At 38.4% G+C, this 23,248-nt stretch overlaps 1 protein-coding gene across 1 annotated transcript in view; it reads left to right on the top strand.

The window, feature by feature from the left end:
• Positions 1 to 23,248, top strand: part of SLC15A5 (solute carrier family 15 member 5) — a gene marked incomplete at both ends in the record, with an annotated part of 76,767 nt that overhangs the window by 17,778 nt on the left and 35,741 nt on the right. Inside the window, 2 exons of the mRNA XM_079775260.1 lie at positions 12,006 to 12,226; positions 17,532 to 17,718. Of these exons, the coding sequence (XP_079631386.1) occupies positions 12,006 to 12,226; positions 17,532 to 17,718 (408 nt within the window). The remainder of the gene's footprint in view (positions 1 to 12,005; positions 12,227 to 17,531; positions 17,719 to 23,248) is intronic.

Genomic DNA, 23,248 nt, shown 5'->3' with positions numbered 1-23,248 from the left:
CCTTGATTCCCTGTAACTTCTCTTTCAATAGAATTTGTAGATTCTGCTAGATATTACACTTGGGAGCAACAGAGTCTGCAACAATATCAATAATCTCTATCTTCATTTAGTTTTCCCTTGTTAAATGGTTTTAATAATGGAATGTTTTAAACATAAACAAAAGTAGAAAAAATAATATATGAATCCCATCTATCCAGTTTTGAGCTTTAGCAATTACCAACTTATCTTTACTCACATTTTTCTCATCCCTCCTGGCAATTTTCAAGCAAAAAAATATATATATTATAGAATTTAACTTATGTATGAGTGTACATAATGTACATGTTATATATGTTATTTTTAAAAAATAATCAAAATGTCATTATCACACACAATAAAAAAATTTCTAATATTTATTTAATTGAGCATTTATTAATAACACTAGTGGCCTGATGCACAAAATTCGTGCATGGAGGGGGGTTCCCTCAGACCAGCCTGCACCCTCTAGAATCGGACATCCCTCTCGCAATCTGGGACCTCTGGCTCCTAACCACTCACCTGCCTGCCTGCCTGATCACCCCTAACATCTCTGCCTGCCTGCCTGATCGCCCCTAACTACTCTCCCCTGCCGGCCTGATCTTGCCCCCAATTGCTCTCCGCAGCCGGACTGATCTCGCTCCCAACTGCCTCTGCCTGCCTGATCACCCCTAACTGCCCTCCCTTGCTGGCCTGGTTGCCCCCAACTACCCTCATCAGCCGGCCTGCTATCACCCCCAACGGCCCTCCCCTGCCAGCCTGATCTTACCCCCAATGGCCCTCCCCTGCTGACCTGATCTCGACCCCCAACTGCCCTTCCCTGCCAGCCTGATCGCCCCTAACTGCCTCTGCCTGCCTGGTCTTGCCCCCAACTGCCCTCCTCTGCCAGCAAATTTGGTTCTGATTGGTCGGTTTCTATGCCAGTCAGCATCAAAAGCTCTGCCTCCTAGGCAGCCATTGGCTCCCCACAATTGACCCAGATTTGGTTCTGATTGGTCAGTTTCTATGCCAGTCAGCGTCTCTGGGCCTATCAATGGGGCCTGATCAGATAGGCATGGCTGATCAGCAGCCTCGGTGGATGTCTGGAGAAAAATGGAGGCATAGCTGCTGGTCCAGCCTGGAAAGAAAGAGAGAGGCAAGTGCTGATCAATAGCTGCCATACAGGCTATGGATCAGACCCTGCTTCTCTCTTCAGGCCTCTCTCCAGGCCTGATTTGCAGCCCCCTCAGCCGTCAGTTCTGGGTCACTGTGCCTGAAACTGCAGCAGTCAGTGCTGGGTTGCCATGGCAACCCAGCGCTGACTGCATGACTGACTTCCAGTTGGTCAAGCCTCCAGTCATGATGGACCCAGGGTTTTTATATATTAGGATGAAATGCCTGGTCACTGTAAAGTGTCCTTAATTGTTCCCATTTTAAAATTTGTTTTGTTTTATACTTTATTCAAATCAAATGCAAATAAGGCTCAGATAGCCTAAATGGTAGATATGTCTCTTCAACCACATATATTCCCCCAAAGCATGGGACTACTTACTAGTACAACCAACCCTACCACATCTTCGCCCCTGTCTTTTCAAAAAAAATTGTTTAAGAAATCTGAACATTTAATACAGTATTTCCCTTAGTCTAGATTTTGCTGATTACATTCAACAGGTTTTTCTCCTCCTCATTTCCCATAAGTTATCTGATAGACCTAGACACTTAATCAGATTCAGATATTTCTTTTGGCAAAATTCCTTCATAGATGGTGTTATGATTGAACTCCAATCAAGAGGCAGAATGTCTGATTATCTCTGTTTTCTCAGGACCAGCACCTATTGGTGATTTTTACCCAAATCAACCACTGCACAGGGAGTTGCAAGGTGGTGATATTTTATATTTCTTTGCTTTTATTACCTGAAACTAGAGGCCTGGTGCACGAAATTCATGCATGGGTGGTATGTCCCTCAGCCCAGCCTGCACCCTTTCCAATCTGGGACCACTCGAAGGATGTCCGACTGCCCGTTTAGGCCATGGCAACCCAGCACTGACTGCTGCGGCTGCAGGTGCAGTGACCCAGTAGGATCGGGCCTAAATAGGCAGTCAGACATTCCTCTCACAATCCAGGACTGCTGACTCCCAACTGCTCGCCTGCCTGCCTTCCTGATTGCCCCTAACCGCTTCTGCCTGCCAGCCTGATCACCCCCTAACCACTCCCCTGCCAGCCTAGCTAATGACTAACTACTCCCCTGCCAGCCCAACTGCCCCCAACTGCCCTCCCCTGCTGGCCTGGTCACCCCTAACTGCCCTCCCCTGCCAGCCTCATCGCCCCTAACTGCTCTCCCCTGCTCATCTGGTCCCCCGCAACTGCCCTCCCCTGCTGGCTTGATTGCCCACAACTGCCCTCCCTTGCAGGCCTGGTCCCTCCCAACTGCCCTCCCCTGCTGGCCATCTTGTGGCAGCCATCTTGTGTCCACAAGGGGGCAGCCATCTTTGACCACATGGGGGAAGCCATCTTGTGTGTTGTAGTGACAGTCAATTTGCATATTACTCTTTTATTAGATAGGATAATGTTTCAACAACTACTTACTTATACAGATATACAGTTTATATAAGAAAAAGAGACATCTATTTCTTTCCCTATGTTTTTAGATTTTCAAGTTCATGAGTTGATCTTCAATATTTTCCAAAGGTAACCTATTAGTTGCCTTTTAAAAATATATATTATTGTTCATTCATGGGCATAAAATTTTTAATGTTTTTCAATCTACTACAATTATTGATGGTCAAATTGTTCCATAGTTAGGCAGTGAGGTCCCCTTCATGTTGGTGCCTGAGTCCTTCAGACAAACCTCAGGTGTTTTTTGTTTTTGTTTTTTCATATGTTTTTATTGATTTGAGAGAGAGAGAGGAAGGAAGGGAGAGGGAGAGAGAGTGAAACATCAATCAGCTGCCTCCTGCAAGCCCCCTTCTGGGATCAAGCCCACAACCCGGGCATGTGCACCAACTAGGGATTTAACTTGCAACCTCTCGGTGCATGAACTGAGCCACACTGGCCAAGGCAAGCCCCTGTTGTCTTTGACTGCTCCCATGCTTCCTTGTGTAAGATAGAATAGGATCATCATTTCCTTCCCTGAACTTTAAATCTACTCTTTCTCCAAAAAAAAAAAAACCTGTGTTTCTTTTCCTATATAATGCTATCTAGAGACTACAGTCTTAGCAATAGGGATGCTCATTGCTACTTAGTCTGTCACAGTTTCTAGGTCTTTCAGTGCACAAAGCTAGAAAATGTTCTTTTTTTCCCTTTCTTTCTAAGAGAATAACCATTTGGATTATACTAATGCCCTAGTCAAAAGCAGTGCTATGGGATTATTACCTAACCTTATCAAACTTAGATCTTTTTCTACTTCTTCTCATGCCCCAAATCCCAGTTCTCAATAACAGCAATATATTTGCATCTTGGCTTTATCTCAAAAGACACATTCAACAGTCTTAGACTAACACTACCACCAGCAACATGATTGTTTGAAAAGAGTTTCAAGATTTTTCTTGCAGGTTTTATTTCTTTATGGTATAACCCCTAAGAATGTTCACTAAAATGATTATGTTTTAAAGTCATTTGGTATAGTTCCTTTCTATCTTGTTAAACCACTAACTTTATATACAATTAAGTGCATTTGTTCCATTTTTCTTTATACTTTTAGGTGTGTGTTTTTTTTTTATTTTGTTTCTAATTATGTAAAATTTATGTCCGAAACAAGGTCTATATATTTCTATATTCTCTCCTATTGCTTTAGGTGTCAATTTACATATTTTTAAAGAATTATCATTCCTTTTTTAATGAAAGAAAATACTAAAATGTTATATGTGTGTGTATGTGTCTCTATGTATATGTATTTCCTCCTTCTTATATAAGCAGTAGCACATTATTCACCCTTTTTCTCACCTTCATTTTTCATTTAATATAACCTAGGGGTTGCTTTATAACTATATATAAAAATATTCCCCATTCGTTTGTATCGCTGCATAGTATTCCACTGTGTGGTAAACCATTGCCTATTTTACCAGTCTTATATTGATACACATTTGGGTTGTTTCTCTACTTTTGCTGCTAAGTAGGTTCTAAGGAATAACTTGAAGTATACCTCCCTTTGCATGTTTCCCAGATGTCTTTAGGATAGATTCCTACAAATAGGATTACTAAATCAAAAAGTAAACCCATAGGTGACTTTGCTGTATATTGCCGAATTCCCTTCTAAAAACATACCATGCTGTAAGTTTTCACCAAAATGTATGAGAATGCCTGTTTCCCCATAGTCTTTCCAACACGGTACACTGTCACTTTTCATTTTTGCCAATTTGAGGGTGGGAAATGGTATTTCACTGAAGTATCATTTCTTATCTTCTTTTAGTTTTCCCTCATTAAATAGTTGACATCTCTCTTATTATGAGAAAAGTTGAACATCTTTTCATTGCTGTAGAGTTATTTGAATTTTTTTTTTACTGAACTATATATCTAGTACCATTTTTACTTCACATATCTAGTGCCGTTTTCCTATGGGGTTGTGGAATTTTTCATTTAATTTTTAGAAAACTTTTATATATTAAAAATGTTAACCCCCTGTATACAATAGTCGCAAATATTATATTCCATTTGTCATAAATCTTTTAACTTTGCTTCTTCTGTTATCATCCAAAGAAAAGACTTATTAAGTTTGTTTATTTTCTTTGCTTTTGAGGGGCATTAATGTTTATAATTAAACTAGATGCCCAGTGCACAAATTTGTGCACTGGTGGGGTCCCTCGGCCTGGCCAGCGATCAAGGCCTATCAGGGGGCTGGCCAGTTGGGGGGAGAAACCCCGAGAGATTGGCCGGCCACCCCCCCAATCAGGGCTTATGGGGGGCCAACCGGCAGGGGGGAAGGACCGTGGGAGGTTGGCCAGCCAGTCGGGGGGCGGTGCCGTGGGAGGTTGGCTGGCTGTGGAAGGTTGGCTGTGAGAGCACACTGACCACCAGGGGCCAGCTCCTGCATTGAGCATCTGCCCCCGCAGTGGTCAGTGCACATCATAGCAACTGGTCAACCAGTCGTTCCAATCGTTTGGTTGCGAGGTTCGCTTAGGCTTTTATATATATAGATTTATCAATCTTCTCCTTCATTGCTTCTAGAGTTTGAACCATGGTGAAAAGTTTTCCTCACTCCCAGATGATAAAGGAATTCATTCACATTTTCTTGTGGTGCTCATATTATTTTTTTAACCTCTACAACTCTGACGCATTTGGAAATTATATTAGAACTAGAGGCCCGATGCACAAAGATTCATGCAAGAATAGGCCTTCCTTCCCCTGGCTGCTGGCACTGCCTTTGCTCCGGCCCAGAGCCGCCTTTCCGCCTTCGCTCCAGCCCGGAGCCGCCTTCCACCTCTCACCTTGTCGCGTCAATTTGCGTATTCCCTCCTTATTGGCTGTGGGCGCCACCATCTTTGTCACGAAGTTATGGTCAATTTGCATATTCCATCTTTATTAGATAGGATAGGTTTTAAGTGAATTTATCTTTTTTCCATATGACTATAAAGTTATCAAACTGATTTACTAAAAGTCTATATTTTCCCCACTCATTTGAGATATCACCTTCACTGTATACTGCCATTTACATTTCTGGAGTTTCTATTCTGTTCCCTTCCTTGATCTATTTATCTATCTTGTTTAACAATGACCTTAATTAAACATATTTTACTTTTGGTAGTACTTTTACTACTACCACTGTCTCTACTACTAATCTACACAATACCACTAATAACAAGGCATTCATTTGTATTTTTAAAAATTAAGTGCCTTCATCAATGTCACTTCATTTTCCTATATAGCTGTGAGGTAGGTAGGAAGAGCACTGTCTATCTTTTTACAGGTGAAACTTTATATAATTTGCCTCTGCTACTGTAGCACCTACATATCTTTATCATATCACATTATACTGAAATGACCTATTTATGAATACAATTAGAAATTCCTATGTCTTACATGCTTAGAATATGGTAAATGCTCAATCAGTGCTTGTTATTGTTAAACTGAGTGTAGAGACAGATGCATAATTTATTAAATGACTTACCCAAGGCCTCCCATAATGGCTAAAAGGGAACCAAAACCCAGGCCTTACTTTTGCTATATATTGCACTCATTTTATTACAGCACATACTGAAGCATGAAGCATAGAAAACAGCATCCACAGAAGCCTCTGACCCTGTCTCTCAGAGGTCCATGGTCTGTGGATCACAGCTAAGCAGTACACGCCCTCCTGGTAGTCTGTGCAATGGGTTCAACAGCCAAAAGGTGTCTGCGAGATCTTCTCTGTCAGCCCCAAATAACAAAAAAGAGGAAAATTAAAGTGTGAGCTTTTATCGAAAAACCACTCTGACACTTGCTGGAGTATATAATCTATACTAATAAAAGGGTAATATGCTAATTAGACCGGGAGACCTTCTGGATGTCCTTCCAGACAAAGCCATGGTGGCAGGGCCGAGGCAGAGGCAGTTAGGGGCAATCAGGCCAGGAGGGGGGGCAATCAGGCCAGGAGGGGAGGGCAATTGGGGGTGATCAGGCTGGTGGGGGGGAGCAGTTGGGGGCAAGCAGGCCGGCAGGGGGGCCAGTTGCGGGTGAGCAGGCTGGAAAGGGGGGGCAGTTGGGGGCGAGCAGGCCAGCAAGCATAGTGGTTAGGGGCGATCAGGCAGGTAGGCAGGTGAGCCGTTAGGAGCCAGTGGTCCCAGATTGTGACAGACATCCCCCAAGGGGTCCCAGATTGGAGAGAGTACAGGCTGGGCTGAGGGACATCCCCCTCACGTGCATGAATTTCGTGTACCAGGCCACTAGTTATCAAATAATTCTCTTTGTGTTTGTGTGTGTGTGCATGCTATATATGTATATAATGTGTAGATTCAAAATTTCTAAGTAACTATTTAGTATCCATCCATTTGCTTTTCAATCTCATGTTTGAAAAAATATTCATCTAAATAAAGAAATAAAATTATTCAAGTTATACAGATATATGTCATTAATTGCCAGCCTATTGTGATTCACATGTTAAATTTTTTAACATGCAATAAAGTAAGCTTGCTTTGGACATTGACCAAAAAATTTATTAGCTGCTAGTAAAAGTGTAACAGGAAATGTTTGTCACTGGTTTACTATACACAATACTCTATAAAGTGAATATTTTGTAGTTTTTTTCATTTTGTTTTGTGTTGCCAAGTTATAAGATCACCCAACTCTGATGAAGTAAAACTCTTCCCTCTCGCAAAGTATATAATCTTTATTTTGGCTTCTTCCTCTCTGATGACTAAATTGGAAATTCCTCAAAGCTGTAATTCAAAGCCATAGGTGACCTTAAAGAAATGATTTTTTATATGCTACCTTTTATTTTAAGGTAACTTTTCAAATGTGGACCATGCATTCCATTATGTTTAGCTGTCAAGCACGGCCTTCATTTGCATTTCTTCCCACTGCTATAATTTTGAGAACTGGCAGGTGACCAAAGAAGAAAAAATGTGCATCTACCATCTAGAGTGCAATGTAGGCTTTTTTATTATAATTAAGTAGCATAGATATTCATGATTAGATGAAGGTCAGAGGAGCAGAACATCAGAGCCAAGGACTTGAAGGTACAAAGAATAGAAAAATTGCTTTCTAAAGTTTTTTTTTTTAATAGTAATGGTGACAATCTTTAAGTTTTGCAATAAAACACTTTAAATAGCTCATCTGTTTTATTTTAAAATGTGCACGGCTGGTGTGCTTGCACATTTAAACTGGAGCTTGAAGTCTCAGTTGCATTTTCATTCCTTTTTTTTTTTTTCACCTTCCCATTTCTGCTCCTGGTGCAGAAAAGCAATTTGGGAATTATAATGACAATGGATTTTTTTTAAAGGCTGAGTCTACATGACACCCAAAATTATTTGTACTGAGGCATGAGTTTTCTATTAAGTCTAATGGATTAATCCAAGGAGGCAGTGTGATGTGTAGATGGAGATGTTTTCAACTCCTAATTTTCAGTGATAACTCTGCGATTTGATAAGACAGGAAGATTACCGTACAGTTTCTTTGCTTTCCTACTCTAGCTTATTGGCTCTCTTTCAGTCCAGCTGTTCAATTTAGGTTTATTACTTCTCCAGACCTCTGACTTACAATGCACATTGTTTACTCTTCCTCCACCTCCTTGGCTAAGTTTTCTCCTCCTAATTGATGCAGAGCCCCAGGATTCATTCCAGGAACCCTGGCTCTTCTCTTCCCACCCTCTTTCCTTAAGTAACCTCTAGTCCCATAGTTTTTAATGCCAACTATACACCAAGCGCTCAGTTTCATATAGGCCTCTCTTCTTACCTTGAAACTCATGTACCTGACTTCCTATTCAACTTTTTTTTTTAATCCTCACCCAAGGATATTTTTTCCATTGATTTTTAGAGAGAGTGGGAGGGGGAGGGAGACACAGAGAGAAACACTTTGTGAAAGAGACACATCGATTGGTTGCCTCCGGTATGCCCCGGACCAAGGCCAAGAGTCTGCAACCAAGGTATGTGCCCTTGACTTGAATCAAACCTAGGACCCTTCAGTCCACAGGCCAATGCTCTATCCACTGAGCCAAACCAGCTAGGGCCCTATTCAACATTTTGACTTGGTTATCTAAATCTCAAAGTTAACCTGACCAAAACTCAACTCTTGATTCTTCTAACTTCAAATTTACTCCTTTCTTATCTTTTCCATCTCAGTGTAAGTCACCAACACCCAGTTGTTCAGGATAGAAAAAGTAGCCATCCTCAATTTTCTCATTTCTTCAACCTCTTTTCACATCAGGAAATGCTATTGATTGTTCAAAAGCACTTCTTATCCTGTTCACTTCTCTTCATTGCAACTACTATGTCCAAGTTATCATTACCTTTTGTCTATCTCCTAGCTTCCTCTCTGATTCCTAAAATCCATTATCCAACCATGAGTTTCAGAGTAAATTTTTAAAAAATATACATCTTTACTCTGCATAAAACATCTTAATGGTCTCCCATAACACTAAGGATAAAATCCAAGCTCCTTGCCCTGACCCCTGACCAACTCTTGGACCACATCTCCTCCTAATCTTTTTCTCACTAACTGAGCTACTGCCTCATTGGTCTTAACTGTTCCTGAACTTCTCCCAGGTCATGACGTGCCTAGTATATGCTTTCTGCAAGGTTCTTCACTTACTTCCCATCTATTCCATCCTCAGTTCAACTTTCAACTTTTAAAGTCTCCACTACACGAAACCCTACAATGGGTCTCTAACTTATCTATTTTCTTTTTATCATTGGGTTTGTCTAATATTTTCTTGCTTGCTTACTGTCACCCCCAGTAAAACTTAGATCTTGCTTACTGCTATATTTTTAAGGCCTAGAAAAGTCCCTGGCACACAGTAGGTACTTAATAAGTATATTAAATGAATAAATAAGTGCATTCACATTTGTTTGGCATCAATTATGAGCACTCACAGTGCTGGCTCAAATTTTAGACCTCATTCATGCTTAATCATTTCTTGTTCTTAACCATTTTGTTTTTTATTGCTTCATATCACCACATCAGATATAATTTTACTTATTTAAATAAATTCCTTTTTCAAAGTGTGTATTCAGTTGAAGACAGTGCTACTCAAAGCCTGATCCATGGAGCAGTGCTGATCAATAAACTGTTTATTGCAACAAAATAAATACAGACAATGAAAGAAAAGATGTAGAAGTATTTATGAGAAGTTGCATTTTATGTCTGCTGAATCTAATAATAAAAATATAAGGACTTATATTTGGAATGTCTTTGCTTCTTGTTTTATTCTTTTGGTAGTTCATTTTTATTGTATTTCACAGATGCATTGACCATAATAGTTAAGAATTTTTTTTTTAATCTTAGCTTTTAACACAGCTAGTTTAAGATGTACTATTCTAAGCTATCTCTCTTTATAAATAATATATAGCAATATTTAACTGTTTAATAAAATTATAGGTATCAATTTATCTTGCATAAGACAAGATCCAAATTTACTTTGCAACAGATATATTTGTTTATACATAAAAAATGAAGAGTTTAAAACAAATATTTGATAAAGTCCTTAAATTAGAAATATAGAAAGAAAAATATCTTCAGAAATAGTCTTTCATTCTGCAAATAGTTATCATTTAATAATAAAGCCTGTTTGAAAGTATAGAGTAAGATGAATTGATGCCAGTAATAACCCTGGCATCAATTCTATCTATCTACCCAGCCCTGTTTTGCAAGAGTTGAGCAGAGAACAGGTTGATAAGAAATGAAGACAAAATCATAAGGAAATGTCAGGAAGGTAAGCCTCCTAGCCCAGACCTGTTCAAATTTGGTCTCTAGTCTGTTCATCAAGACATTCTCAGTTCTCATCCTACTAAAATCTTAAGTAAACTAATTGAAGTAGCTAGAAAGTCTCATAAGAGAGCAATTCTTCCTGCAGTAATAAAGAGATATCCCTATTACTTTTTTCCTAAGAGATACAAACCTTGGCCACTTGTAGGTGCTTCTGTCCCTTTGACCTTCTCAGTCCCTGGGCCTTTTATTTGTGTCTGGAAATAGTGACTAAAAAGAGATAATAATGACTGCACATATGAGCCCATCTCGCATCAGCAATTACCCAACATACTTCCACTTGACCTCTCAACACACTTCACAGAGGCCACCAAAGAGCCACTGCTGTAATAATTCTTGGTCACTAATAATTTGGGCTGGATTTGATTCAGTGACTAAGAGGTAAAAGGCTCCATATTCAATTACCAGGCCCCAGCTTCCACAATTAATCAAAGGCTGACATAATAGATCTATTACAACTCTGAAAGAAAAGACCAGGTCAAATCAATATAATCATTCTAACCATAAAAAGAAATATTAATATTCTTTATTCAAATATAAAATTCAAAACTCTATGGTATTTAAATGAACTTGGTTAGAATGCATTTCATCTAGAATTTTATTCTAGGAAACTTGAACATAATCAAAATGACAACCACACTCTACTTTGAGTTTTTATAGCAGCCTTCTTTGGAGAAACTCAGACATTTTCACATCTACTTTACCATTTACCCTGAAACTAAGGTTTGGTGTCTAATGTAATTTGTGGAAGAATATATCTGGTCAAAGGGGTTCTGTAAAAAAATTGTAATGATCATCATAACACAACTGAATTGTTAACTAAGCAGTGGTCTTTTATCTGTCCTGTATCAAGAAATCCTAAGAGAGTCAAAGAAAAGGTGGAATCTGAATCATAAAAGAAGCAACAATGCTGTTGCAAATCATTAGCAGTAAGGGACTGCAAACATCTAAAGCATTACAATGCTTCTACTACTAAAGCAACAGACATATAAACTCAGAGGAAACTACTGGAAAAGTCAAAAGCCCACTAATCCAATCTGAACTTTTAGTGACACTATCAACATGTAATAAAGTCATCTGAAGAGTTCAAAGTTTAACCTTATGTCTGAAATTTAAGGATAAAGTCAAAGCAGAGAACTCATTTCCCTTCATCTCCATGTCAAAATAAGAAACCACCTTCTACATGACAAGTAATGTGAAGATTATTTATATAACACTTTGTATTAAAAAATTGTACCAGTTCTTTGTGTTAAGACTGTAAAAGAAAGTTCAGGTTGTCTTATCCATTAATGAGTTAAAGTTAGAGACTTCTGAGAGATTCTAAAAATTTTACTTTGGTGTTTTTTTTGTTCTCCTTTCTTCCCCTTTTCAATATGTTCCCATTGATCTTACCTTTTTCATGTTTTACATCAGCTGTCAAGCACCACCTTGGGCCGGTCACCAAAATGCCAGAACCCTTGTCAGAGCTTGTTTCTTTGAATTCAACCCCTTGGGTGCTAAAGCCTTCTCAATCACTTTACTGTCCTTCATCCATACAATTGTCATCTTTCTGATTGACATCTTGGGAAATGAAAGAACAATTCCTTTACTAATACATACTGTCTCCAATTATTTGCAGGTTGCTCCCTCCTGACAACCTTTGGGGTGTTTGTTAATGCACTGAAAACATGCTGTCTGCGATATTGCCATCTTCGTGGAAATTTGACGAGCTGGTTAGAACATGCTAAGGAAAAGAATGGTGGCAGTTACAGTGAGCTCAACGTGGAAGAGACAAAATGTTTCCTCAACCTTCTCCCTCTCATCATTTTTCAGCTTCTTTACAAAATGTGCATTATGCAGGTAAGGAAGGGTAATTAGTACTACCCACAAGAACAATAAAATAATGGCATATTAACAAATAAACACTTGTTTTCATCCCAGCAAACATTTCCCATACATTTCATCAGGCAGTTAAACTGTAAATGCTTCTAATTATTACAGGCTCTAATTTCAAGAGCTAAGTGGGGGCAGGTAGAGGCATATCTGAGGAGAATCTTGTTATGTTTCTACCATAGAACTATAAACGTCTGGTGGTAGGTGCAGACAATACTTCAGAGTGCATAAGAACAGCAAATAAAAATATGAGCCCTATGAGCAATTACCCAACCTCCCTTTAGCCAAAGGTTTTGCCTTCCTCCCTCATTAAGCCTTTAAAAACTGCTACAACAAGTAGCTAAATTGACTGATTTGAGTACCACCCCCACTGTACTCTTAAGTGTAAGTACTAATAAGCAAGTGATTCTCTCCCTACCCACACGCAGTACCTGATGAATTAGTCAGTCCCTATACTGTGGAGAAATCAGAGGAAAAACACTAAATCCAAAGTATCTTTTATAAATGTATGTTATTTAAACAATTTTTGATGTAATAATGCTCAAAGGTTAACATACTTGTGAAGAAATATTATGATTTCTTAATATATTCTCATATATCAAATGATTACAAAAATCCTTGAAGAAATTTGGGACTGTCTTTGTTGCTAACTCCCAACTTGGAATTTAGATGGCTACTGAGTGAGTTGTATTGATATATCATAGACCCACAGAGCTGAAAAGAAATTTAGAGATTAACTTACTCAACCACTTCATTTGTTGAAAAGGAAACTGAGGCTCAGAAAAATTGATTTTGGAGGGACACAGCCATTCTTGGAACACAGCCATTCTTGTTTGTTTGTTATACTGTGTTCTACTTATAAAAACAGCAGAATTGAGTAATTGAAATCGAATCCGTATGTGGATATAATTTCTATCTGATCCTTTACAGACACGTTTAGTGACCCTTACTCTAAACACGCATGAAAGCTAGGCTGACTGAGTAGATTCAAACTTCCTCCTGACTCCACAATAGTAGTTGGCACAAAAAAACCAATAATATTACCCATATATATGATAATCAATACCATTAAAACGATTTAGAATGAAAAAAAATTAATGAGCACAAAATCACTAAGTGATTTATAGCTGGCCTTGACTTTTCTATACAAGTAACACAAATTACTGATTCTTTATCTTCATAATGTAGTGACACCTGATATTTCTTTTGACTGAGACTTCTCTGAAAAATGTCATATATTTTTTAATTTGACACAAATTACAATAAATTCTGATAAACTAATTTGTAAGCATCTCACCAAATCTAGGGGCCCATTTTATTGCAAAGAACCAAAGTGAATACTTATTGACAACCTATATGTGTCATAGCTTCTTAAAGATGACTTCACAGTATCTAATTTAATCCCCACAGCAAACTTACATAGCTCATACTGTCATCCTAATTATGAGGCTCAAGAGACATTAAATGACTTGTAACTTGCTCGAGGTCACCTTACTAGTATGTGGCATAGCGCCCATTCCAACACAGAGCTGATATCAACTCCCACACTCCGCTATTACCCACAATGCCTTCCTTGCAGCTGGGTTAAAAATACAGACTATATAGGTTCCACATTATATACAGTAATGTTTGTCAGAAACTTCAAAGAAAATAGTTAGAATGTACTCAAGAGACGCAAAGCAAACTTCCATTGGGATAGGCTGGAATTAGATTTTTGCTTCCAAAAAAATAATCACCAGTATAAAGATCAGCAAAGAACCAAGAATAAAACATCATAGAATTTCACATTTTAAATTTAGTAGCCATTATTAACCTTCAGTTCCAAGACATACATTAAAAATATGTTGATATGAAGGCCAATAATGTTGCCATTTGACATTCCTTGGCCATTCAAAGGTGAAAATAAATCTCTATTGATAGCAATTATTTCTGAATACTTGGAGGCTTGTCTGAAGTAAAAGTATTTAAAATTTTAAAAGGGGATGATTTCAGAACTTGAGGCAGAAGCAAAATGATTTCAAGCTTTTAAGACACTGGAGCCTTTTCTTAGATTAGGCAATATATTAATATTGCTTCACTAAAGATTAATAGTACATTTGCCACATTATTAAGTTAACAGGTTTCTATGTCTGTGATTCATGCTGATAATAACTTTATTCCTATTAACAATAATTCTCACTTGAAATCAGTAACAGAAACTTCCAGGTTGTGCTGGGAGCCTTTCAGTCTTATAGTGGTTCTGCTGCCAGCACTTTTTAAAAAATATATACATCATTCATTTCCCTCTAATTGGGCGATATGTGCCTAATAAGTTTATTGAACTAGCTAATGTTCCCTTCACCTTTGCTATCTGTACCCAAGCAAAACAATCCTTGTTTACAACCCCATGGGTCAAATTAAAGATTGGAAGATAGATTATCACCAGGACAGCCCTAGCCAGTTTGGCTCAGTGGATAGAGCATCGGCCTGCAGACTGAAGAGTCCCAGGTTCAATTCCAGTCAAGGGCATGTACCTTGGTTGTGGGCACATCCCCAGTAGGGGGTGTGCAAGAGGCAGCTGATCGATGTTTCTTTCTCATTGATGTTTCTAACTCTCTATCCCTCTCCCTTCCTCTCTGTAAAAAATCAATATAAAATATATATATATTTTTTTTTTTTTAAAGGGAGGTGGGGCAGGGGAGGTGGGATTGGGGTAAGAGCTGGAGTGGCGCTGAGCTGGGAATTGGTAGTCAATATAAAATATTTTTAAAAATAAATAAATAAATTATCACCAGGACGTATTTTATATAGAAAAAAAAATCTCATTGAAAATGTGGTCCATTCCTACATAGCAATAGGCTCATTGTACAATTGGTGGGTTAACAGCTGTACTGACTTATGACTGATTCTATACCCTCTCAAACTGCACAATTAATGATAGAGAAGAAGTTAGTGAAGGTTTCAAATGGGAAGTTATCTTCTGGCTGTTTGAGCAAGGCTGCCCTCCCAGGATGGTGGAAAGACAGGAATCTTGAGGTAGTTCCCACACTATTAAGAAAAATTGGAGAATCCACTCCTCAAGAGCAAGACTCGGGTTGACTTTTCCTCCAAGCCACTTAGTAGCTTTGTGTGCTACTGAGGATTAAAGAAATTCTCTGCTCCTAATGATAATGATAAAGATTTGATTATTCCAACAAAGCTCGTAAACTAGAAAAATGTAGAGGGGCCCCCTTTTCCATGACAATGTGTTTTAGTTCTGATGTTATAGCCTAACAACAGGTTTGGAATATGAGAGGTTCCAAGTTAGGCTTAGAGTTTTAGTTAGTATTTGAGTTATTTTAAAAATGAAGACATTCTAACGCAACTTTGAGGACTTAGAGTGAGGCAGAGCGTTTCTTTTTTCTTTCTTTCTTTTTTTTCCCTTATCCGCTGCTTTTTCATGTAGTTCCCTTTCTGGTTCTCTAGTGCCACACATTGATTTAAAAGGAGAGGAGAGCCCTAGCCCATTTGGCTCAGTGGATAGAGTGTTGGCCTATGGATTGAAGGGTCCTGGGTTTGATTCTGGTCAAGGGAAGGTATCTCTGTTGCAAGCTCTATCACCGGCCCTGATTGGGGCATGTGCGGGAGGCAACCAATCGATGTGTCTCTCTCACACTGATATTTCTCTGTCTCTCCCTATTACATCCCCGTTCCTTGCACTCTCTCCAAAAATCAATGGGAAAATATCCTCGGGTGAGGACTAAAAAAAGAAAGAAAGGAAGGAAGAAATGTTCTGGAACTCACCAAGAGAAATATATATATATATATATATATATATATATATATATATATTAGAGGCCCAGTGCATGAAATTCATGCACTGGAGGGGAGTGTCCCTCAGCCCACCCTGCATCCTCTCCAATCTGGGACCCCTCAGGGGATGTCTGACTGCCAGTTTAGGCCCGATCCCACAGGACCTAAACTGGCAATCGGACATCCCTCTCACAATCTGGGACTGCTGGCTCCCAACCACTCGCCTGCTTACCTACCGGATTGACCCTAACTGCTTCTGACTGCCAGCCTGATCACCCCCTAACCACACCCCTTCCAGCCTGATTGATGCCTAACTGCTCCCCTGCCAGCCCAATTGCCCCCAATTGCCCTCCCCTGCTGGCCCAGTCACCCCCAACTGCCCTCCCCTGCAGGCCCAGTCACCCCCAACTGCCCTCCCCTACTGGCCCAGTCGCCCCCAACTGCCCTCCCCTGCTGGCCTGGTGGCCCCCAACTGCCCTCCCATGCCAGCCCGGTCGCCCCTAACTTTCCTCCCCTGCAGGCTCAGTCACCCCCAACTGCCCTCCCCTGCCCACCTGGTCACCCCCAACTGCCCTCCCCTGTAGTCCTGGTCGCCCCTAACTGCCCTCCCCTACAGGCCTGGTCCCCCCAACTGTCCTCCCCTGCAGGCCTCGTCCTCCCCAACTGCCCTCCCCTGCAGTCCTGGTCCCCCCCAACTGCCCTCCCCTGCTGGCCTACTTGCCCCTAACTGCCCTCCCCTGCTGGCCTGGTCACCCCTAACTGCCCTCCCCTGCCTGCCATCTTGTGGTGGCCATCTTGTGACCACATGGGGGAGGCCATCTTTGACCACATGGGGGTGACCATTTTTGTGCAAGGACATGATAGTCCATTTGCATATTACCTCTTTATTATATAGGATATATATAACTAAGAGCACCAAATAAAAAAAGAAATTAAAAAAAAATTTTTTAAAGGAGAGTAGAGCCACAGTATTTTTTTCTCATTTTGCTTGGCTCATGTTAGAAATGAGGCCAATCCACAAACACAGCCTCTAACAAGTTATGTGGTTCACCATGGGCCCTTCTTCTTGAGAAAAAATCATGCTACTAAACTGCTATTAAAGGGTCTATTCTAACCCCAAGCTTTTTTCATCAGAGTGAAAACAAAACACTTAATACTTTCTACTGGTTTTTGCTTTATTGTTCAAAGAAAAGCTATATGTAAAACTGAAGTTATTTGATTTCTTGTGTCATCCTAAACACAAAAGTGGGGCCATTTTTACTTTTCATAGGAAAATTAAGAAGATAGACTAGATGACAAAAGATTCCTTCATAAAGAATCAGTAGTATTGTCAGTAGACTACACGGAGCTCTTACTGCCCTTTGGTGGCTCATAATTGGGACCTTGAAGACCTAGGGAACATTCAGATCATCTGTCACAGACAAGGCATCTGCTGCAGGATTCTTTCTCCAAAGTTAAACCACTGTGTTAATGCTTGACTCTTTTGCCCTCTTAACTATAGATTCCTTCAGGATATTATCTGCAGACCATGAATTCCAACCTGAATTTGGATGGATTTCTTCTGCCAATTGCAATCATGAATATCACCAGCATCCTGCCACTATTAATTCTGGCTCCTTGTATGGAATATTTCGGCACCTGCCTATTTCCCTCTAAGAGAGATGGACCATTTCTGTTGGCATGCATTTGTAAGTACAATTTACAAGTAAATTATTTGCAACTTTTTAAAATAAAAATACACTCTGCTGAGATCTAAGCTGGAGATACACTCTACAAGGAAAGTCTGATTTTGACAAATTGGGTAGAAGGTGAATTTGAGAGTGATAGCAGGTAATCTCTATGCAGACATCAGTGTCTGCCCCATTTTCCTCTCATTCTTTTATGCCTTCTCAGTAGACACACCTGATAGAAAGACATGGTAAAACTTCCAGTACCACCAAATGGCCTATCCTTCTTCAAGTAAAGTAGTCCTCACTCCTAAGTCAATGTTGAGTATGTTCTTAAAAATTAACTTAATGAACCTAAAGAGTTAACTTCTGAACCAGTAGCAAAATTTATGAAATATTAGTACATTAGTTCATAGCTTCAGTATAGTACTTTTTCAAATAGTAAGGTATATAGCAATAATTTTCCAACATCAACATTTTTTTCCGGCTTTATTGAGATATAACTGACATATAATATTGTGTAAGTCTAAGGTGTACGATGTGATGATTTGGTACACATATTTCGAAATGTTTACCCACAGTAGGGTTAGTTAACACATCCTTTGCCTCATATAATTACCATTTTGTTGTTGTTAAGATGTTTAAGAACATTAAAGCTCTACTTGTGTTTTTTTAGTAAAAAAAAAAAATTTAGGACACCCTAGCTGGTTTGGCTCAGTGGATAGAGTGTCGGCCTGCCGACTGAAGGGTCCTGGGTTTGATTTCGGTCAAGGGCACTTACCTCGGTTGCAGGTTCCTCCCCAGCCTGGGCCCTGATCTGGACTCATGCAGAAGGCAATCAATCAATGTGTTTCTCTTACATCAATATTTCTTTCTGTCTTTCCCTCTCTCTTCCACTCTCTCTAAAAATCAATGGAAAAATATCCTCAGGTAAGGATTAAAAAAACATTTAGGATGTTATACTTAGGACACAATTAGTGGACCATAAGATATATTTTTTCTGATTGAAATAGGAGAGAAGAAGCTGAAGCCCATTCTGCTCACACTCTCTTCTCCCTAGCTGTGTTCCCTGGGCACTGACATGGGCAAGAAGACAGGTCCTGGTACAGTAAAACCAGGATCAATCTAAGAATCAGAGATCTGGATCTCAGCCCTTGCTCTGCTACTGGGTGACTTTGAAAAGCCACCTAACCTTTTTTGTCTTCTGATTCACTTATTATTGGCAATGAGGGGCACACCCTAGATAAACCCTCTATTCTGTAAGACTTTTGAAATCACTCAGGATGACATCAGTGCCTGGAACACAGTCCTGACACATTGTGAAAACTCTACAAATGTTAGCTAGTATTGAGTCATCATTTGAAATTGTTTGGTAGGCATAAACAGAAAGCAAAGGGAGTTGGAAACTCTTAAGAAATATCATATAATGGTAATCTGATGTCTTATTGTCTACTTGAGAAATAATTCCCTTGAAATAATTAGGGCCAGGCGTTTTAAGGGCTCCTTTCTCTTTGTTAATCTGTTCTTATTCTTAATTCCTCCTGTTCAGAGATCTGTGGAGACTATGCAATCTTCTAGTAACCCATTTTTATATTTTTTGCTGGTTCTCTGTTTATAGAAGTTACATTTTAGTGTGCTTCCTGCTACTTAACAATATCAACAAGATTACTCCAGATCACATCACAGAGTAGATATATTTTTGCAAAGAACTCAAAGTGACTAACCTCACCTTAGTTTATCTTATTTTGTTGTCTTCAGTTATAGAAGCCTTTAGTACATAACCTTTTCTGAATTATTTCCTAAGCCAAACCCTGGCATTATCTGTTGTAACAGGATAAGGCAAACTATAAATATTAATAGGTTTTGGCAAACCTTAAATCTTAAAAAGTGTTTTTTTGTGTGTATGACAATGTAGAAATCCCCAAACCTGTATTTAGTGAATGCCCAGCATTATTTCAAGATACAAAAGAAAAGGAAGATATTGTACATACCCTCAGCAAGCACGCTATTAAAAAAGAATGAATGCAGGACAACATGGAGGTAAATGCATATTGCAAAATGGCAAAGCGTTTGCAGTCTTATACAGTACCATGAAAATCCAGTCTGAACTTCCAATTTTGCTTAATTACAAAAGAAGAGTATTATCCTGAGCAAAATAAGCCAGTCAGAGAAAAATAAGTATCACATGAACTCACTCATATGCGGAATTTAATGAACCAAATAAACTGATGATCAAACATAGACCAAGAATTATAGAAGCATGAACAGACTGTTGAACCTTAGAGGGAAGGAGGGTGGTTGGGAAGAGATCAACCAATGAACTTGTATGCATACATGCACAACCAGTGGACACAGACAATGGGGTGGTGAGGGCCTGGGGGCAGGGGAGTTTGGAGGGAGAGGGAGAACTGAGCAGGATGGAAGAGGTTAATGGGGGAAAAGGAGGACCTATGTAATACTTTCAACAATAAAGATATAAAAAATAAACAAAAACAAAAAAAGAATATCTTAAATTGGGCTATTTTAGGAAAAATATGCTTCACAACATGCCTGAAAGAACTACATTAAAAATCCTTCCTGAGAATAGGAAATCTGAAATTCACTTTAAACATAAGCAACTTTTTCTTGGACAATTCTCCAATCTTACATAGTGGGAATCATGTCTGTTCTTAAAGAAAGATAGAATATTTTTCTAGATAGAGGGAATCTGATATCTGACAGAGTTACCTGATATATTGTTTGATGTTAATGAATTAACATTGCCCTTCAAGATTGGTAACAGAGTTGTTGGGCAGTAAATAGAAATAACTCGACTCATTTGAAAAACCTGAGCCAAGTTCCACTAAGTACAGAATACTGAATTCTGTTGTTTCTGAACCGGACTTCATTCATTTGTTCACTTACATGCTTATTCATTTCTTCGCATAATATTTTGCTATGGAAATATAAAAAAGTATGATGATATTCATCTTTAAACCAGGTGTTTAAGTTTTCCATATTCTGCTTATGATTATAAAAGCTGATGTTTCATCAGGATAAATAAGCACAAACCTATGGCACTTTATGATCATAATTTACGTAACTGAATTAGTCTAATATTAAAATTTGTCACTCTGAAGTCAAGTATCTTAAAAATGTGAGTGATATATGTGTATAAATTATGAATAAACAAACATTTATTAGTTCTTAATTTGAAACTAGACACTTTCATATATGGATCCCACTTAAGCTCATGATAAACCAGCATGTGATAGGTCAAGGATCTCAAAGATAATGTGTCATTTGAATTCACTTATTCTAATTCTCAAGCCATTGCATCATCATCATCATCACCATTATTATTATTATTATTATTATTATTATTATTCCAATTCCTAGTTATGCATAGCTATTAGGTTATATAAGTTAAATTATCAGTGTTAATTTTGCATCCTTACTGTTATTTTCAAATAAGGCTCTTAAGTGAATGAAAAAATTATTTTGTTACCACAAAGGAAAGTTACTCGTTAGACCCCCATTCCCTTCCACATTCAGTCATTCTCTTCCCAGGACTGTCATGTGTAATAAAGCAGATGGTGCAGACAATGCCAATGTCTAGTGTTTGATGTGGATAATCACAGCCCAGGACAAGAGTGAGGAATGGGGAAATCTCAGTCAGTTGGTCAAACTAAAAATTTAATAAGGAAAAAAATAAACTTACCTTTGTAAAGTCTATCTTATAAGCAATGCAACGAAAGAGGGGTTTCTGACTCAATATATGACATTCATGAGTTTATCACTTAAAGAAATCAAGAAGGATATCACAGTACTAACTATTTTTAAAAATCTCCAAAACTTCCAGAACTGTGAAAGACAAAGGCTTGATATGCTCAGAGTGTTTCATCAAGACTATTTTTCCTAACATTATATACGAGGGGATTTATCTATTTAAAAGTCAACCGTAATTTGCCAAAAATTTAGAACCAGTGATATCATTGTGATTTATCTGTATGTTAATTGGACATACTTCATTTAGCCTTTTTTAGTTCAAAAATGTTTGCATCATGAGTATTTCCTTTGTTTAGCATTAATTAAAATCCTGCAGTATGTGGCATTTAGTAGTTAGTGCTGACACACACAAGTATTAATCTGACTAAAATTAGCCTAATTAAGATTGTTATTAAGCCTTACACAAAGCAGAAGTGTACAGCACAGTGGGTAGCAATTATCTTGGCTTTTAAATGACATTTAGATTGAAATGTGGATGAAGTACATTGAAATATCTGCCAGACCTTCCTCTTTAAAATAAAAACTTGAAAATTTAAATTCTAACTCAAAGTCCGTATGATGTAGGTAGAGCCAAGGTGTTGGTCGGTTTTTACATAACGGTAACTTCTACCAGTTCTAATAATTGGTTGAGTTACAAAATTTTGTGGGGGGTTTTTTGGTTGGAACCAAGGTGCTTGATAAATTAAAAATCGAGTCAGGGATCCAATCACCTTCACCAAAAATAGGATTACTGCGCCAAAACTACTTTTCCTCTACTATAATTTCAGAACTGATCATTTTTCCTGAGAAATATCACAGTGTATACCCATTGCAAATATCTGGTAGAAGGAAATTTGTGAACACTAAAAAAAAAAAAGGAATGTGTAAATATCTAGTCTGAATAACTCATTTGCTTAATAAAAACATATTAATGTTCTTATTTTTAAAGTTGACAGCAATATTGGAATTATATTTGAGGTGAAGTAGACCATCTAGTATACCATCTGAGGCAATAATTAATGGCTTTATAGGTGCATGTATGTATCTAATGAGTTACCGGTTCCTTTCTCAGAAATTAAAACACAAACTGCAGTTGAATCTCCTGAAATGAGTTCCAGTAATCTAAAGAGAAACAAAAGACAGAACACAGATAGCTTAATTCAAACAAAGAAATACATCACTAATCGGAGAAACAACAAAAGTAAAAAATACATGCCAACCTAACGGTGAGAAATGTCTTCCACAAAGGTGTCTCTATGAGAGTAGTTTTGGGATTACCAGTATGTTTTCAGATGAGCAAATTTCCCATTCTGGGAACTTGCCAAAATCATGGATCTAAGCACAATTTCTCAAGAACTCAATAGAATTTCACACTTACAGTTATGTTACGTATCAGAGACTCATGCATCAGACTACCCATAAAACACCCATAGTTTTCTCAGTGAGTAAATTTAGCCAATAACTGAAGAATCTTAACATTTCTATTTTTCAGTGTGGGATTTTGCTTCAGTACAAAACGGTAAGTGCAACCTTAATGTTTGAATAAATTCTGACTTTCTTTTATTTCATTGTGGTCTAATTTGACAAATTATTACATGATGGGGTAATAGAATAAACTTTAAGAGCTTCAATACTCTTATGGATTTGTCTACAACCACGTAGCCAATATTAAAATATACATTATTTATCTGAGTATAATATCTCCTTTGGAACCATGTGCTTTATCTTGTAAATACAGGCCCACTAGAGGTTTAAAATGTGTACATTCTGATAAACTGCACTCTGCTTTGGACGAGTTATGATC

The sequence above is a fragment of the Cnephaeus nilssonii genome, assembly GCF_951640355.1.
Source record: "Cnephaeus nilssonii genome assembly, chromosome: 6".
Taxonomy (NCBI): domain Eukaryota; kingdom Metazoa; phylum Chordata; class Mammalia; order Chiroptera; family Vespertilionidae; genus Cnephaeus; species Cnephaeus nilssonii.
Note: the sequence above shows the minus strand (reverse complement) of the source record. Positions and strands in the feature narration are given on the sequence as shown.